Source organism: Balaenoptera borealis (genome assembly GCF_965194805.1).
Source record: "Balaenoptera borealis genome assembly, chromosome: 19".
NCBI lineage: Eukaryota > Metazoa > Chordata > Mammalia > Artiodactyla > Balaenopteridae > Balaenoptera > Balaenoptera borealis.
In genome coordinates, this window is record NC_138878.1 from 17,665,990 (window position 1) to 17,684,669 (window position 18,680).

The 18,680-nt window shown below is 43.5% G+C and overlaps 1 protein-coding gene across 3 annotated transcripts in view; it reads right to left on the reverse strand.

The window, feature by feature from the left end:
* DUS2 (dihydrouridine synthase 2) overlaps positions 1 to 18,680 on the reverse strand; it is a 45,331-nt gene that overhangs the window by 25,707 nt on the left and 944 nt on the right. For 2 of the 3 annotated variants that reach the window (XM_082369913.1, XM_082369912.1), the window contains exon 2: positions 11,598 to 11,725. In XM_082369913.1, coding sequence (XP_082226039.1) covers positions 11,598 to 11,725 — 128 coding nt within the window. Of the gene's footprint in view, positions 1 to 11,597; positions 11,726 to 17,061; positions 17,139 to 18,680 lie in introns of all 3 variants that reach the window. The other variant, XM_082369914.1, reaches the window with a different exon arrangement.

Below are 18,680 nucleotides of genomic sequence, written 5' to 3' on the forward strand. Positions count from 1 at the left end.
TGGACACAGTCTCATTCATCTTTGCATCACTAGCACCTAGCACGTTGCTAGTGCTCACTGAACATCTGCTGGAGCCACTTCAATGCCTTACATGCAAGCAGATGCTCACCTGGTTGTTAAGTGGAGAAATTAATTTAAATTGTCATCAATAAAACCACACGTGTGCCTGCTCACCCACACACCAACACTATTGTTTACCAATTTTATTCATTTTAGTTAGCTCTTTGGTTATAGAGTAGAACCTCATAGGTTTTCTTTCACTGCATTTCCTTAATTGGTGAAAACAAACATTGTTTTTCCACGTGGTAGAGTGTATCATCCGTGCATCTTCCTACCAAACTGCCTTTTACATCTATACAAGTTGTGCAGAAAAAAAACTATGCTTTGTCAAATTGGATGTTATTTTTCTGTCTCAATTATCACAAATATTTTTCCTTTATCAATATCACTTCCTCAATTTTTATCATACATATCATTTTATTTCTATAGAAGAGACAACTCCAATTTTGCCACAAACAATGCCTTCTAGTTCCCAAATCTATCTCCATCACAGTTAAGAATATAATTTTAGGGCTTCCCTGGTGGCACAGCGGTTACGAATCCACCTGCCAATGCAGGAGACGTGGGTTTGAGCACTGGTCCGGGAAGATCCCACATGCCGCGGAGCAACTAAGCCTGTGTGCCACAACTACTGAGCCTGCGCTCTAGAGCCCACGAGCCACAACTACTGAGCCATGTGCCACAACTACTGCAGCCCACGTGCCTAGAGCCCATGCTCCGCAACAAGAGAATCCACAGCAATAACCCCATGCACCACAATGAAGAGTAGCCCCCGCTCACCACAACTAGAGAAAAGCCCGTGTGCAGCAATGAAGACCCAATGCAGCCAAAAATAAATTAAATAAATAAATAAATAAATTTATTTAAGAAAAAGAATATAATTTTGATTGGTTTTTGTCTTCTTTTTAAAACTAATTTGCTTTTTAACTTATCTGAAAATTAAGACCCTTTCTAAGTCACTTTTTATTCATATGGCTACCCAATGTTTGAACAGCATTTAATTTTAAAGTGCCTTATTATATATGGGCTTATTCTTCCTTGTCTGTCACATGTTATGTTCCTATTACATCCTGCTACCTTCATCTCCTCCATTCCACTTGGCTTGCTTTCTCTATCTGAGCTGATCTTGCTTATCACCAGTGTCTCTCCATGCTACCTTTCCATCCCCATCTCTGGCCTATCTTCATAGTCTTTTAACCTCCAGTTTGGTTAAAGAATCTTTGGTATATCTCTTGTTTTCAGAAACACAAATAAACTCAGATTGACAAACTGTGTGATTGCCCGCTCAAAAAAAAAAAAAAAAAAATCACTGCCAAAATGAATAATGGGAGTTCCAGAAGGAGAGAAGGGATAGAATAAATATTTGAAGAAATAATGGCAGAAAAATTCCCAAATTTGATGAAAAACATTAATCTACACATCCAAGAAGCTCAACAAACTCCAAGTAGAATAAACTTAAAAGAGATCCACACCTAGACACATCACAATCAAACAGCTGAAAATCAAAGACAAAGAGATAATCTTGAAAGCAGCAAGAGAAAAGTGACTTACCGTGTACAAGGGATTCTCAATAAGACTAACAACTGATTTTTCATGAGAAACAATGACAGCCAGAAACCAAGGAGGTGAAAGACTTGTACACTAAAAACTATAAAATATTGTTTAAAGAAATTAAAGGAGATTTAAATAAATGAAAAGATATATCTGGACTTCCCTGGTGGTCCAGTGGTTAAGACTCCACGCTCCCAATGCAGGGGGCCTGGGTTCGATCCCTAGTCAGGGAACTAGATCCCACATGCTACAACTAAAGATCCCGCATGCCGCAACGAAGATCCCCTGTGCCGCAACTAAGAGCCGGCACAGCCAACTACATAAATAAATAAATATTTAAAAAAAAAAAGACATATCATGTTCAACGACTGGAAGATTTAATATTGTTAAGATAGCAATATTCCCCAGACTGATCTGTAGATTCAACACAAACACCATCAGAATCCTAGCTGCCACTTTTGCAGAAATTGACAAGATGATCCTAAAATTCATATGGAACCTAGGATAGACAAAACAATCTTGAAATAGAAGAATAAAGTTGGAGGATTCACACTTCCTAATCTCAAAACCCACTAGCAAACTATAATAATCAAGATGTATGGTACTGGCATAAGGATAGACACACAGACCAATGGAATAGATTTGAGAGTCCAGATACAAACCAAAACATCTATGACCAACTGATTTTTGACAAGAGTATCAAGACAATTTATTGGGGAAAGAACTGTCTTTTTAACAGGTGCTGGGACAACTGGATATCCACATGCAAGAAAATGAATTTTGATCCCTACCTCATAACGTACACAAAAATTAACTCAAAATGCATCCAAGACCTAAGTGTAACAGCCAAAACTATAAAATTCATAGAAGAAAACCTAAGTATAAATCTTTGTGGCCTTAGATTAAGCAATAATTTCTTAGAGATGATACCAAAAGCACAAACAACAAAGGAAAAAATTAGGTAAATTGTACTTCATTAAAATTAAAAAGTTTTGTGCATCAAAGGATACTATCAATAAATTGAATCAGGGACTTCCCTGGTGGCGCAGTGGTTGAGAATCCACCTGCCAACAAAGGGGACATGAGTTCAATCCCTGGTCCGGGAAGATCCCACATGCCACGGAACTGCTGAGCCCGCGGCGCCACAACTGCTGAAGCCCATGCACCTAGAGCCCATGCTCCACAACAAGAGAAGCTGCTGCAGTGGGAGGCCCACACACTGCAACGAACCACCAATGCAGCTAAAAAAAAAAAAAAACAACGAAGTGAATCAACTATACTTAAATAAAATTTAAAAAAATAAAAATAGGGCTTCCCTGGTGGCACAGTGGTTGAGAATCTGCCTGCCAATGCAGGGGACACGGATTCGAGCCCTGGTCTGGGAAGATCCCACATGCCGCGGAGCAACTGGGCCCGTGAGCCACAACTACTGAGCCTGCGCGTCTGGAGCCTGGGCTCCTCAACAAGAGAGGCCGCGATAGTGAGAGGCCCGCGCACCGCGATGAAGAGTGGTCCCTGCTCGCCGCAACTAGAGAAAGCCCTTGCACAGAAACGAAGACCCAACACAGCCAAAAATAAATAAATAAATAAATTTATTTTAAAAAATAAAAATAAAAATAAAAATAAAGTCTTTTAAAAAAATAATAAAGTGGAAAAGACAATCCACAGAATGGGAGAAAATATTTGCAAATCATTTATCTGATAAAGGTCTAGTATCCCGAATATATAAAGAACTCTTACAACTCTTAGAATAAAAAGACAAATAACTCAATTTAAAAATGGGCATAGCATAAAAAGAAACGAAGTTGAGTTATCTGTAGTGAGGTGTATGGACCTAGAGTCTGTCATACAGAGTGAAGTCAGAGAGAGAAAAACAAATACCGTGTGCTAACACATATATATGGAATCTAAAAAAAAAAAGGTCTGATGAACCTAGGGGCAGGACAGGAATAAAGACGCAGACGTAGAGAATGGACTTGAGGACATGGGGAGGGGGAAGGGTAAGCTGGGATGAAGTGAGAGAGTAGCATTGACATATATACACTACCAAATGTAAAATAGATAGCTAGTGGGAAGCAGCTGCACAGCACAGGGAGATCAGCTCAGTGCTTTGTGACCACCTAGAGGGGTGGGATAGGGAGGGTGGGAGGGAGGTGCAAGAGGGAGGGGATATGGGGATATATGTATACATGTAGCTGATTCACTTTGTTATACGGCAGAAACTAACACACCATTGTAAAGCAATTATACTCCAATAAAGATGTTTAAAAATAAATAAATTAAAATGGGCATAGGATATGAACAGACATTTCTCCAAAGAAGATATATAAATGGACAATAAACATAAGAAAAGATGCTCAACATCATTATTCATTAGGAAATGCAAATCAAAACCACAATGAGGGGAATTCCCTGGCAGTCCAGTGGTTAGGACTCCACGTTCTCACTGCCAAGGGCCTGGGTTCAATCCCTGGTGCAGCCAAAAAATAAAAAAAAAAAAATGAAACCTATCTTTAAAAAAAAAACAACACAGTGAGATACCATTTCAGAGCTACTAGGATGGCTATAATCAAAAAGACAGTAAGGGACTTCCTTGGCGGTCCAGTGGTTAAGACTCCGAGCTTCCACTGCTGGGGGCACAGGTTCGATCCCTGGTTGGAGAACTAAAGCTCCCACATGTCGCACGGCACAGCCAAAAAAAAAAAAAGGTTCTCTGTTTCTTTAAAAAAAAAAAAAGACAATAAGTGTTGGCAAGGATATGGAGAAATTGGAAATTTCATACACCACTAATGATAATGCAAAATGGTACAGCTGCTTTGGAAAACAGTCAGGCAGTCCCTCAAATGTTTAAACATAGAGTTACCATATGATCCAGCAATTCCATTCTTAGGTATATACCCAAGAGAAATGAAAACATGTCCACACAAAAACATGTGCACACATGTTCATAGCAGCATGGTTCATAATAGCCAAAAGGTAGAAATAATCCAAATGTCTATCAATTGATGAACCAATAAACAAATTGTGGTATAAACATACAATTGACTATTAATCAGTCATTAAAAGGAATGAAGTGCTGATACATGCAATGATATGCAATGCAAAGAAACCAGACACAAAAGGCCATATATCACATGATTCCATTTATATGAAATGTCCCAAACTGGCAAAGCTATAGAGACAGAAGGTAGACTAGTGGTTTCCAGGGACTGGGGGAGGAAGAAATTGGGGAGTGATTGCTAATGGATATAAGGTTTCTTTTTGGTGTGATGAAAATGTTCAAAAATTGATTGCAGGGTGGATACACAATTTCATAAATACACCAAAAGCCAATGAATTGTACACCTTAAATTGTTGATTTATATGGTATGTGAACCATATCTCAAAAAAGATGTTAAAAAATGCTTAGAGGAACAATTTTGGGTCAGTTGGCAAAACTAGAATATGGAGGATAGATCAGAAAAAAGTATCAGTATTAAATTTACTGAAGATGATGGCTGTATAACAATTGTATAGAAGAATGACTTTATTCTTAGAAAATATCAATGAAGTATTTGAGAAGTAAAATATCATAGTGTATGAAACTTACTCTCAAATAGTTAAGGAGAAAATACATATATTAAAGAGAGAGCTCAAATTATAAAACAAATCAAGCAAAATGTTGACAGTAGGTCAGTCTGGGTAAAGGGTATATGGATGTTCTTTGTCCATTCCTGCAACTTTTTCCATAAATAATTTTTTTTCTAAGTTTTAAAAAATTACCCATTCTGGGCAAAGACTTGAATAGAAACTTCTTCAAAGATGATATACTGTATGCTAACACATATATATGGAATCTAAAAAAAAAAAACATTGTTATGAAGAATCTAGGGGAAGGACAGGAATAAAGACGCAGACGTAGAGAATGGACTTTAGGACACGGGGAGGGGGAAGGGTAAGCTGGGACGAAGTGAGAGAGTGGCATGGACTTATATACACCACCAAATGTAAAATAGATAGCTAGTGGGAAGCAGCATAGCACAGGGAGATCAGCTCGGTGCTTTGTGACCACCTAGAGGGGTGGGATAGGGAGGTTGGGAGGGAGACACAAGAGGGAGGAGATATGGGGATATATGTATACATATAGCTGATTCACTGTGTTATACAGCAGAAACTAACACACCATTGTAAAGCAATTATACTCCAATAAAGATGTTAAAAATATATATATATACTGATGGCCGAGAAGCATATAAAAACATGCTCAACATCACTAATCATCAGAGAAATGCAAATCAAAACCACAATGAGCTATCACCTCATACCCATTAGCATGCCTACTATCAAAAAAAAAAGAGAAAATAGCAAGTGTTGGCAAAGATTTTAGAAACTGTGGACTGCTGGTGGGATTGTAAATTGGCGCAAAAGACAGGGAAAACAGTATGGAAGTTCCTCAAAAAATGAAAAATAAAACTACCACATGATCCAGCAAATCCTACTTCTGGGTATATATATATATGTCCCAAAGAATTGAAAGCTGGATCTCAAAGGAGTATCTGCACACCTACATTCACAACACAATTCAAAATAGCCAAGAGATAGAAGCAAACCAAATGTCCATCGACAGATGAATGGATAAGCAAAAGATAGTATACATATTACATAATATAATATTATTCAGACTAAAAATGGAAAGAAATCCTGTTACATAGTACAACAGGGATGAACCTTGAGGATATTATGCTAAGTGAAATAAGCCAGTCACAAAAAGACAAATATTGCATATTTCCACTTACATAAGGTAGCTGAAGTATTCAAATTCATAGAAACAGAAAGTAGAATGGTGATTATCAGGGGCTGTGGGGAGGGGAGTTGTTGTTTAATGGGCATAGAGTTTCAGTTTTGCAAGATGAAAAGGTTCTGGAGATCTGTTTCACAACTACTGAACAGTACACTGAAAAACAGTTAAGATGGTAAAATTTATGTTATGTGTTTTTTACCACACAAAAAAAATTTAAGTACCCATTTTGGTAATCAAAGTTTCTTAAGAATATTGCCTTCTCCCTTCACCCTGCCTATTAAAAGGTAGGTGTCCTCTCATGTCTGGGCCACTGGAGTCCTGTTGTTTTTGGTTTTTGGTTTTTATTTAATTTTTATTTGAGTGTAGTTGATTTACAATATTGTGTTAGTTTCTGCTGTACAGCAAAGTGAATCAGTTATACATATACATATATCCACTATTTTTTAGATTCTTTTCACATACAGGTCATTACAGAGTATTGAGTAGAGTTCCCTGTGCTATACAGTAGGTTCTTATTAGTTATCTATTTTATATATAGTAGTGTGTATATGTCAATCCCAATCTCCCAATTTATCCCCCTCTCTTTCCCCCAGGTAACCATAAATTTGTTTTCTACATCTGTGACTCTATTTCTGTTTTGTAAATAAGTTCATTTGTACCATTTTTTTAGATTCCACATATAAGTGATATCATATGATATTTGTCTTTCTCTGTCTGATTTACTTCACTCAGTATGACAATCCATGGTCCGTCCATCCATTGTTCTTATAAAAAGGAATAGGGGGGCTTCCCTGGTGGCGCAGTGGTTAAGAATCCACCTGCCAGTGCAGGGGACACGGGTTCAAGCCCTGGTCCAGGAAGATCCCACGTGCCACGGAGCAACTAAGCCCGTGCGCCACAACTACTAAGCCTGCGCTCCAGAACCCATAAGCCACAACTACTGAAGCCCGCACGCCTAGAGTCCGTGCTCCGCAACAAGAGAAGCCACCACAATGAGAAGCCCGCGCACCGCAACTAAGCGTAGCCCCCGCTCGCCACAACTAGAGAAAACCCGCACGCAGCAACAAAGACCCAACGCAGCCAAAAATAAAACAAATAAAATAAATAAATTTTTTTAAAAAAGGAATAGTTAAGTGACATCTGATGAACCCCTAGAAAACTCCGTCAATAGGGCAGACCTTGGTGGGGAATCAGACTACTGCTCCCTTAACCTTTGCTGAGCTGGTTCATCCTTTCTTCACCTCCAACTGCTGAGGGTTCTGCAGGCCTTTTAAGGAGGTGCCTGTATGCCTGGTATGCCCTAGGTCCTACACTAGGTCCTGAGAGGTGGATGGTGTGGTTTGACGATCTAACCCGCAGATGGGTCACCTCAGGTGAACACAGTAAGATCATCTACACAGCTGGCCTGAAGAGCAACTCTGGATCCACCAGGGGGCACCAGGCACCATGCTGTACCTTTCCCAGTACTCAGGGCCCAGTTCCCAGAGACCTACTCACCACAGGCAGGGGCCAGTCGGCCTGCCCGCCGGCCTCTGCTCCACAGCAGCTAGGTCTGGGTAAAGGGCCTAGGTCTCCTCTGGCAGAGGTCCCTTAATTTGTTCATAAGCCATATTGACTCTCCCAGAGCAAGAGCTCATCAAACATACAAAGGGTTTTAATCAGTATTTACTCTGCTCCAAACTCAAGCAGAGCCCTGGAAGAATGGATTAGTCACAATCATGAGGAAAACCAAGCTTTGACCAATGAGGAGAGTCACATTCTGAAGTCACCACATAAATCCTGGGACCATGACTTCCCAAGTGCTTGAAAACAACCCTAAGAATTCTCAACAAAGCAGCTGATGAAGCATCCAGAATCTGCGGGTCAGCTCTCTTTCTCACTACCCAGCTTCCGTGACCTCATCACAGACTGATTCCCCCAGGGCTATAAACACATAGTGGCTGTCTAGAGCAGACACCGTGCTGTCATACATTCACTCACTTCCATCCTGGTGTTTCACTCCACATTATCTCCAAGTGAATACAACTCCACCCTCTGGGGTCCCAGAAAAATGCTGCTCGCACAGGAAAAGTGAAGGCCAAGGAGGCTGAATATGTCAATGTAGGCACTACTGCCTTTTCCTCAATTTTAGCAACCCTCAGAATCTTGCCCCAGAATAAGTTTGAGCCCAGGTGAGCTGGTGCTTTAAAGGCCTGAAGCCCTTACCACCACTTGGTCTAACAGAAGAAACCAGCAGGATGGCCACCGCAGAGACATAAATGAATCTGAAAATAAAGGGTTAGCACTCAATGGACCCACTCTTAACTTTTCGTGACAGCACAAGATTAGGGAGAGTAGGGACACGAAGGGTCATCAGAGTAAGCAAACAATTGATGGAGACAGTATGCGAAGCACAGGTAGAGAGGAGAGGGACACTATACATCCCGGGCCTTGAAGCAACCATGGGGGGGCTACAGCTGGACAGAGATGGAGTTGGGGCAGCAGGGAAGAAGCAGGGAGCTTCATCCTTGAGTCTGAGTCACCCCACAGGACCCTATTGGTAAACACGGACTAAGTGGATGAAGAGCTAGCATGCGCCCTCTGTCCTGGGGTGGAGGAGAATCACAAGTAATGAAAGGTAACAGCTGTTCTCTGGGATTTCATCTTTTTGGTTCCCCAGACCTCAGAATCTGAGTCCCTGATTCTTCATAGTTCCTCCTCCCAATCCCCCTCCAAATCCAAGAGGTTTTTTCTGGAGGCCAAGGAGAGTGCTGGCCAGGAAAGGCTATACCTAACCCATGGCTGACCACCCTGGGGCCAGAGTGTAGGCTCAAGGGTTGAGTGGCCAGATGAATATGCTCAGCACACTACCACATCCCCCTGGGACTGGCCCCTGGGAACAGGCTCCTTCCTGCCGTAGGCACGTTCTGGCAGCCTGGAAGCTTTATGGATGTACACTAACAGCCCAGCTCACATGTTTGGGGCCTCCTCACCTCTACTTGGACAAACCACTTAAAAGTCAGGTCTTGGGTCTCTGTGACCCTGAACTCTGGAAGATCCCTTTCTGACTTCCACCTTTGGACAACACATACTCCCTCCTTCCCATTTCACCTTGTCAGCACCCTAGATGCCTCTGCCCCTGCCCTGCTATAGATACTGGCATGCCAATCCCTGCCATGGGCATCCCCCTGCCAGGCTTCTTAAGCTCTCCTTCCTACAAAGCTGCAAACCAGTATCACTGTGCACACCTGCCTGCCAGGCACATCTCCCAGTGCCCATTCCCCATGGGAATAGGACCAAAACACCTTCACTTCCTTTCCTCAGGTCCCTAGCCCACACTTGCCACCCTCATTTCCAACAGAAGACTGGCTTCCTACATCTTGTAAAACAATTCTCTCAGGCAAAACCCCTCAGTTTCCCTCCCTTTCATCATCTTCGCCCTCTCCTCCTTGCTCTATCTCAGAGGAAGGCAGGTCCTACCACCTCGTCAAGAATCCTGTTCCCGCCAAGACCTGGCCCTACAAATCCCCCTAATGCCCTCCAAATCTTCAGGCCTCCCCTCATTGTTAAGTCCTTCTTCCTACGCTACAAACAAGCAAGTTTCCAACAAACAACTCCATTCACTCATCTTCCTTCACCTCCAGCTATACACTTCCTCCCTTCACCTCTTGAATTTCTGGGGGGTAGTCAGCAGCCTTATTTCTACTTCCTCATTTTGCTGCTTACTCCTCAATCCATTAACCCCTCAAGTGTTCACATCTATGTGCCACAGCTGTCCCCTAATCAGGTAATTTTCTTTTTTAAAATTTATTTATTTATTTATTATTTTATTTATTTATTTTGGCTGCGCTGGGTCTTAGCTGCGGCACACAGGATCTTCGTCGCAGCATGCGGGCTTCTTAGTTGCGGCGTGTAGACTCTTAGTTGCGGCATGCCTGCGGGATCTAGTTCCCTGACCAGGGATCAAACCCAGGCCCCCTGCATTGGGAGTGCAGAGTCTTATCCACTGGACCACCAGCGACGTCCCTACACCAGTGTCTTTCTTTTCAATTAAACTTTTTTTCTTTTTTTTTTTTAATATTTATTTATTTATTTTGGCTGCGCCGGGTCTCATTTGCGGCATGCGGGATCTTCGTTTCGGTGTGTTTAGTTGCAGCATGCGGTATGTTTAGCTGCGGCATGCAGGCTCTTAGTTGTGGCATGCGGGCTTCTTAGTTCAGCATGCAAACTCTTAGTTGCGGCATGCATGCAGGATCTAGTTCCCCGACCAGGGATTGAACCCGGGCCCCCTGCATTGGGAGCGCAGAGTCTTAACCACTGGACTACCAGGGAAGACCCTACACCAGTGGCTTTCTTTTCAATTAAACTTTTTATTTTGAGATAATTGGAGGTTCACATGCAATTGTAAGAATGTGAGATTCTATGTACCCATTGCCCAATTTCTCCTCATGGTAACATCTTGCAAAACCGTAGTACAATATCGCAACCAGGATGTTGACACAGAATAGTTCCACCACCACAAGGATTCCTTGTGTTTCCCTTTTATAGCCACAGTCCTCACCCCACCACAGGTGGCTCTTAAAGATGGAAATATCAGAAGCACTGGGGTGGTTTCTTTAACATCTCACACCCGCTAGAGGGACATATCAGGATTGGGGATTGCGGGGGAAGCTGCCCAGATAATTCTGACACATGCCCAACTGAGAACCACTGCTCACCGTCCCTATCCAGTATCAGCTACTCCTGTAACTCTATTTTTCCTAGAAGATGCTTTCTAAACCTGGGTCTGAAGTCTTAATATTCTCCACAGCAGCTGGCCAGTAGCTGGTCCACTAGCTACTGCCACCAGAAAATCCTATGGTTCCCAAAACCAACCCCATCCAGCTTTCCTGGCCTGAATCTGGTCCTTTTCCTCCTCTTCCTGATCTTGAGTTCACTCATTCATGTACTGAATGTGTATTAACTCCTATGGGGGTCACAGCAGTGACCTGACACGATGCTCATCTAGCCATCTGGCCCAGGTGTCCCACAATGCCTCCGTGCTGCCCAGGCTCCTGGTCCTCAGCAGGGCTCACAGGACTCCTGCGTGTTTGTCTTCTGCTGCCTTCAGTGGGCACCTGTGAAGGGAGAGCCCATCCTGCCTCCTCTAACTCCTGACCACTCCCACCCACAGATGGGGAGGCTGCACCTGTGGAAGAGCTCTCCGGGAAGATCACGAGCCCCTTACCTCACAGTACACAATGTCCGCTCCATAGTCCAGGGCCAGCAGCCGCATTGGGAGAGTCCCTACCCGAACCATAGGGGCTAAGATGAGTTTGTTGTGGTAACACAGAGAGAGGCTGTTCACAATCATTCCTGAAGAAAGAGAGTCAGAAATTCAAATGGAGAAAATCTCTTCTGTTATCCAGAGCAGGCTTTCCTTCTTCTTTCCAACACAGAGTATTTGGTTTTCCTTTTCTCTTATCATAAAACAATGCATGCTCATTTATGCATCCAACAAATATTTATTAAGTGTCTACTCTGTACCAGTCACTGTCCTAGTCTTTGGGGATACATTAGAGAAGAAAACAGACAAAGATTCCTGCTCTGGTAGAGCTTTCATTCCATTGGGGAAAAAGGCAAAAACAATAAGCATAGTAAATAAATTACATGGTATGTTGGAAAATTGATAGTGCTATAGAGTAAAAAAGAGCAGGGAGAAAGGAGATTGAAAACACTGCGAATGGGTTAAAAATTTTTTCCAGTTTCATTCAGATAAAATTGACATATGATACTGCATTAGTTTAAGGTGCACAACATAAAGATTTCACATATGTATATATCACCAAATGATTACCACAATAAGTTTAGAGAATATCTATCACCTCACATAATTTTTTTCTTATCATGAGAACCTTTAAGATCTACTCTCTTAGCAACTTTCAGGATAAAACACAGTATTACTGGGACTTCCGTGGTGGCGCAGTGGTTAAGAATCCACCTGCCAGTGCAGGTGACACGGGTTCAATCCCTAGTCTGGAAAGATCCCACATGCCGCGGAGCAACTAAGCCCATGCGCCACAACTACTGAGCCTGCGATCTAGAGCCCGGGCTCTAGAGCCCGCGAGCCACAACTACTGAGCCCACGTGCCGCAACTACTGAAGCCCGCGCGCCTAGAGCCGGTGCTCCGCAACAAGAGAAGCCACCACAATGAGAAGCCTGCGCGCCGCAACGAAGAGGAACCCCCGCTCACCGAAACTAGAGAAAGCCCACGTGCAGCAACGAAGACCCAACACAGCCAAAAATAAACAAATAAATACATAAATAAAATTTAAAAAGAAAAAAGATACAATACAGTATTGTTAACCATAGTTGCCATGCTGTACATTACATCCCAGAATGTATTTGTCTTGTAACTAGAAGTTTGTATCCTCTGACCACCTTCACCCATTTCCCCCCCACCTCATCCCCATAGGTTAAAATTTTAAATAGAGAAGCCCAGATAAGCTTCAATGAGAAGATGACATCTGAGCAGAGATTTGAGTTAGCCAAGTTGGTATCTAGTGGAAGAGTGCACAGGAGAGGAAAGGGCCAGTGCAAAGACCCTGGGGCAGGAGCTTGTCTGGTGTGTTAGAAGAACAGTAAGGAGGCCACCGTGGTTGCGGCACAGAAAGGAGAAGAGAGTAATGGAAGTCAGATACACAATGGATGGAGAGCAGTAAGCAGATAGGACACAGTGGTCAGACCCCAAATGGCCCTGTAGGACGCTCTGTGGGCTTTGTTAGCTCTCCACGATAGGAGCCAGTGAAGGGTTTTAAGGAGAGGAGTGGCATGACTGATCACATTCCCCATGATCACGGTGACTGCTGTATGAAAAACAGACTGTGGGGGCCACGGTAGACACAGGCAGATCAGTTAGAACGCTCTTCAGTCACCGATGTCAGAGATGATGGTGGCTCAGGATGGAGAGATAGTAGGGGAGGTGGTGAGAAGTGGTCACATTCTAAAAATATTTTGAAGGTAGAGCAACAGGAGTAAAACGAAGAAAATCAAAATCCCATGTCCCAGAGATAACTGTTTATTTATTCTAAGCAAACATGGTCCCCTCTAAAAACTACAAAGCTTGCCAAGGATGCTCTTCTCAGAGGTACTAACTTTTTACTCCTCAGCCTACTCCGGCCTGGCCTCCCCCTCTGCCACTCTCCCAAAACTGCTCTGATTAAAGTCACCAATTACCTCGAAGTTGCTCAATCTACGAGACACTGACCTGTCCTCAATCTTGTTTTGCTAGCAGCACATGGCATTTTTGAGCCTCCCCTCTTCCTTGGTCTCTCTCCTCCCTGGGTTCGTCGACCGCACACTCTCCCAGTTTTCCTCTCTACCCCTGCTTTTCAGTCTCTTTTGCTGGTTTCACCTCCTCCCCTCACATGTTGAGGTTGCTCCTTAGTCGTGGGCCCTCTTCCCTTCTAATTTCACACATCCTCCCTCACAAATTTATTCACTCCCATGGTTTAAAATATTGGCCATGATCATCTCCAAAGGCATCCCAACCTCACACCAACTGCTCAAAACACAGCCCCATTCGGATGTCTTAAGGGCATCTTCTACTCAACATGTAGAAAACAAAGCCTTGATCTTCCCTCCTAAGCCTTGTCCTCTGTCTCCAATTATTTATTCAACAGACGCTTACGGAGCCCCTAAGATATGCCAAGCACTGGTAGGCACTAGAGATAAAATGATGAGGCAGGAGGGAAAGGTTCAATAGAATGGAGGGTTATAGAAAGGGAACTTACAAATATGTGTGAAATTAAAACTGTGTATGGTGCTATGAAGGAGCAGTTACGTAAGGCTGTGGGAGTCTATGTCAGCAGGGAAGAGACTGATGGCGGTTGAGGAGGGCCTCCCTTAAGAAATAATCTCTGGGGACTTCCCTGGTGGCGCAGTGGTTCAGAATCCACCTGCCAGCACTGTTTACAATAGCCAGGACATGGACGCAACCTAAGTGTCCATCGACAGACAAATAGATAAAGAAGATGTGGCACATATATACAATGGAATATTACTCAGCCATAAAAAGAAACGAAACTGAGTTATTTGTAGTGAGGTGGATAGACCTAGAGTCTGTCATACAGAGTGAAGTAAGTCAGAAAGAGAAAAACAAATACCGCATGCTAACACATATATATGGAATCTAAAAAAATAAAATGGTTCTGATGAACCTAGGGGCAGGGCAGGAATAAAGATGCAGGCGTGGAGAATGGACTTGAGGACATGGGGAGGGGGAAGCGTAAGCTGGGACGAAGTAAGAGAGTAGCACTGACACATATACAATACAAAATGTAAAATAGCTAGCTAGTGGGAAGCAGCTGCATAGCACAGGGAGATCAGCTCAGTGCCTTGCGACCACCTAGAGGGGTGGGATCAGGAGGGTGGGAGGGAGACGCAAGAGGGAGGGGATATGGGGATATACGTATGCATATAGCTGATTCACTTTGTTATACAGCAGAAACTAACACACCATTGTAAAGCAATTATACTCCAATAAAGATGTTAAAAACAAAAAACAAAAAAAGAATCCGCCTGCCAATGCAGGGGACACGGGTTTGCTCCCTGGTCCGGGAAGATCCCACATGCCACGGAGCAACTATGCCCGCGAGCCACCACTACTGAGCCCGTGCTCCGCGACAAGAGAAGCCACTGCAGTGAGAAGCCGGTGCACCGCAACGAAGAGTAGTCCCTGCTCGCCGCAACTACAGAAAGCCCACGCGCGGCAACGAAGACCCAACGCAACCAAAAATAAATAAATTAATTAATTGATCAATTAATTAAAACTTATATTAAAAAAAGAAAGAAAAGAAAGAAAAGAAAGAAAAAAAAAATCTGGGCTTCCCTGGTGGCGCAGTGGTTGAGAATCTGCCTGTTAATGCAGGGGACACGGGTTCGAGCCCTGGTCTGGGAAGATCCCACATGCCACGGAGCAGCTGGGCCCGTGAGCCACAGCTACTGAGCCTGCGCGTCTGGAGCCTGTGCCCCGCAACGGGAAGGGCCGCGATAGTGAAAGGCCCGCGCACCGCGATGAAGAGCGGTCCCCGCACCGCGATGAAGAGTGGCCCCCGCTTGCCGCAACTAGAGAAAGCCCTCGCACGAACCGAAGACCCAACACAGCCAAAAATAAATAATAAATAAATAAATAAAGTAGCTATAAAATTAAAAAAAAAAAAAAGAACTATGGTCTCTTGCAGCAAAATTTGGATTTAAAAAAAAAAAAAAAGAAAGAAAAAATCTCTGCTGGGAATTCCCCGGTGGTCCAGTGGTTAGGACCCTGTGCCTCCAGTTCAGGGGGCCTGGGTTCAATCCCTGGTTGGGGAACAAAGATCCTGCAAGCTGGCATCGCAGCCCAAATAAAATAAAATTTAATAAAATAAAAAAAGAAAGAATCTCTGATTCAAGGTCTAAAGGGTGAGAAGGTGTTTATCAGGCCAATATGTGGGGAGAAAATTTTTCCCATTTCAGTAAGTAGCACCTCCATTTACCCAATTACACATCCTTAACCCACAATCCCCACATCCAATTCATCACTAACTCCTATTCACCTCCAAGCCATCACTAACCTTCCAAATATGACTCTAACCTGCCTGCTTTACTCCATCTCCAAGGCCACCACTGTGCACAAAGCCAGTCTCCTAATGAGTCTCCCCAAATCTACTCCTGCCCCCTCCTATCCGTTCTCTTACAATAGCCAGCATGGTGTCTGAAAAAGGCATCTCTGCTAACACCACTTCTCTGTTTATACCCTGCAATGGCTTCCCACCAAGTTTAGGACAAATCCCAAACAGATGATGGACTGGAGGTTGAAAGACAAGAAGGAGGTAGGGTGTTAGGTTAGAAAGAGGGATAAAGAGTCTAGGCAAACAGCGAAAAGGGCTGAAAAGAAAATGATCAGCACTTGTACAACAGTCCTGATGCAGGCAGGAAAATGCAGGAATAGTGAAGGAATACCAACAGCCACTTTTTACTTCTGCAATGCCTTTGCAATTCCCAAAGTGCTTCATTTATAACTGTGATTCTCAAATCTAGCTGTACATTAGAATCATCTGGAGAGATTTTAAAAACTACCAATGGCCAGGCCTCACCCCAAGCCAATTAAATCAGAATATACAGTTCACTAGGGCAGGAATTTTGTCTGTTTTGTCCACTGTCCATATGAAAAGTACCTGGCACATACATGGTGCTCAGAAAATATTTACTGAATGAATAAATGAATGAAGGAATGTACCACTATCACCTGAGATCCAAGGAAGAATTCTTTTCAAAACTTAGGGAGTAACCAGGCAACGTCAGTTACCACGGCAGCCCTGGGAAAAACATTACCAAGTGACACTAACACTCCCAGGAGCCTACATTTGTTTCCACAATAAGTAAACCTTTCTCATTTCTAAAGTACTATACTGTGAAATATGCATCTCAGTAATAACTAGAGGTTACTCAATGTCTGCTGTGAGCAGGAGGAAAAGAGAAGGGCCTTACACAGTATCTAAAGCAATGACAAGAAGAAACTAGGGGCCATGGGCAGAGACAGACAGGCTCAGACAGGCTCCAATCCCTATGACATTCTGAGGTGATCACATTGTAAGGGCTCGAGCATGAGAAAGCAGCCACTAACCAGCTACCCTGTCTCAAATATTTGGAGAAAGTCAATGCAAATACATACCTATGTATTATTCTTTTCTGATAATTCTTTCAATGTATCCCTTCTGGCTTTGTGCAAAGCGATTCTTTGTTTTGTACCTGAAAAATGAGTGGCACATGTAAATGTATGAAACATGTCAGAGCAGACATCCAAGGAGCTCTTCAGCTAACGAACGAGGAGCTCCGAGTTCTGGGAAAGAATCGTAAAAGCAGTGTAGAATCACAATATCTTAGAGCAGCCTTTATATCAACTCCCCTCTATCATATCACCAATCAGTGGTCATCAGCCTATACATGAACTCTGCAGTGACAGAAAACCCAGCACTCTCTAGACAGATCTAGGCATTTCTAGTTGCTACAGCAGTCTATATCAAATTCAGAATCTAACTCCCTGTCACGCATCAGTGCCAGTCTGCCTTCTGGAATGGTACACCCCATGGCACACCTCATCTCTTTTCCATCTGGCACATTTCCCAAACACATGAGGACAGTTTTGTTCTTCCTAAAGTTCTCTTCTCCCACATCACCCTCCTAGATCACTCCCTCGTGTGTTTATGACTTTCAGGAGCCCCCAAGGTTTTCTCATCCCAAGGACATGACAAGCAATGGCATCATTGTGGCTGCTACAGATTCTGGGAAAGGGGCAGGGCCACACAAGAGTCTGGCAAATGTGACTGACTACCTGAAGTGAGAGTACATGTGACAACCTCAGCCTCTCTTCAGTCCTCAGCCTCTATCCAAGGTTTCTCCATAGCACACTATTGACATTATGGGCCAGATAATTCTTTTGGGGTGGTGGGGAGGGCTGTCCTGTGCGTTGTACGATATGTAGTAGCATCCTGGCCTCTACCCCCTACATGCCTGCAGCACACACACCCCCGGATGTGACAAAGAAAAATGTCTCCAGCCATTGTCAAACGTCCTGGGGGAAGGGTGAGGGCAAAATCACCCTCACTCAAGAGCCACTGCTCTATCCAGTGACTCTGTTCACCCGTGAGTACTCAAAACTCTCTCCTCTGCTGGCTTAACAGGTAACTCTCCAGAAAGTCTATCGTGTATCAAAATGCTATTTGAAATTTAATAGTATTTATCTCTTTAACGGTATCTGATGAAAGTAAAACTCGTTCTCCAGATGTTAAGAACCTCCCAGGTGGTTAATCCACATTTACCTTATCTCCTACCCCAGGCACTGGAAATTACAGAAATGATCTGACACCCATTTTCGGGATCCGTTCAAGAAGTACCAGTAGTGTAAGGCTTTTTGGCAACCTGAACAACTGAATTCAAGTAAAATATCCTGCCTGACCATGGCTTTGTGAGACAAGCCACAAACCTGTAGCAGGACCCTCCTCGCTGCTATTTACGGAATTGAGGTATCTGACTGGAAAGCCGGTGTAGGTGAACTAGCCAAGAAAGCAGTGGGTTCAGGATGAGAAGTTGGAAAGGGTGACAAGGGAGGGGAGAATGAACCTCAGCTGAAAAGAAAGGGGAAAAGTACCAAGAGATGAGTTCTCCTGACTGAAGAGAAGATACGCTGAAGGCCATCAGCTTGCCCTCGGGGCCCTCAGCTCTCTGGGGAGCTCTAAGGGAAGGGTGAGCCTGGATCTACGACTCCGGACTTCTGGTCTCAGCCCCCAGGCC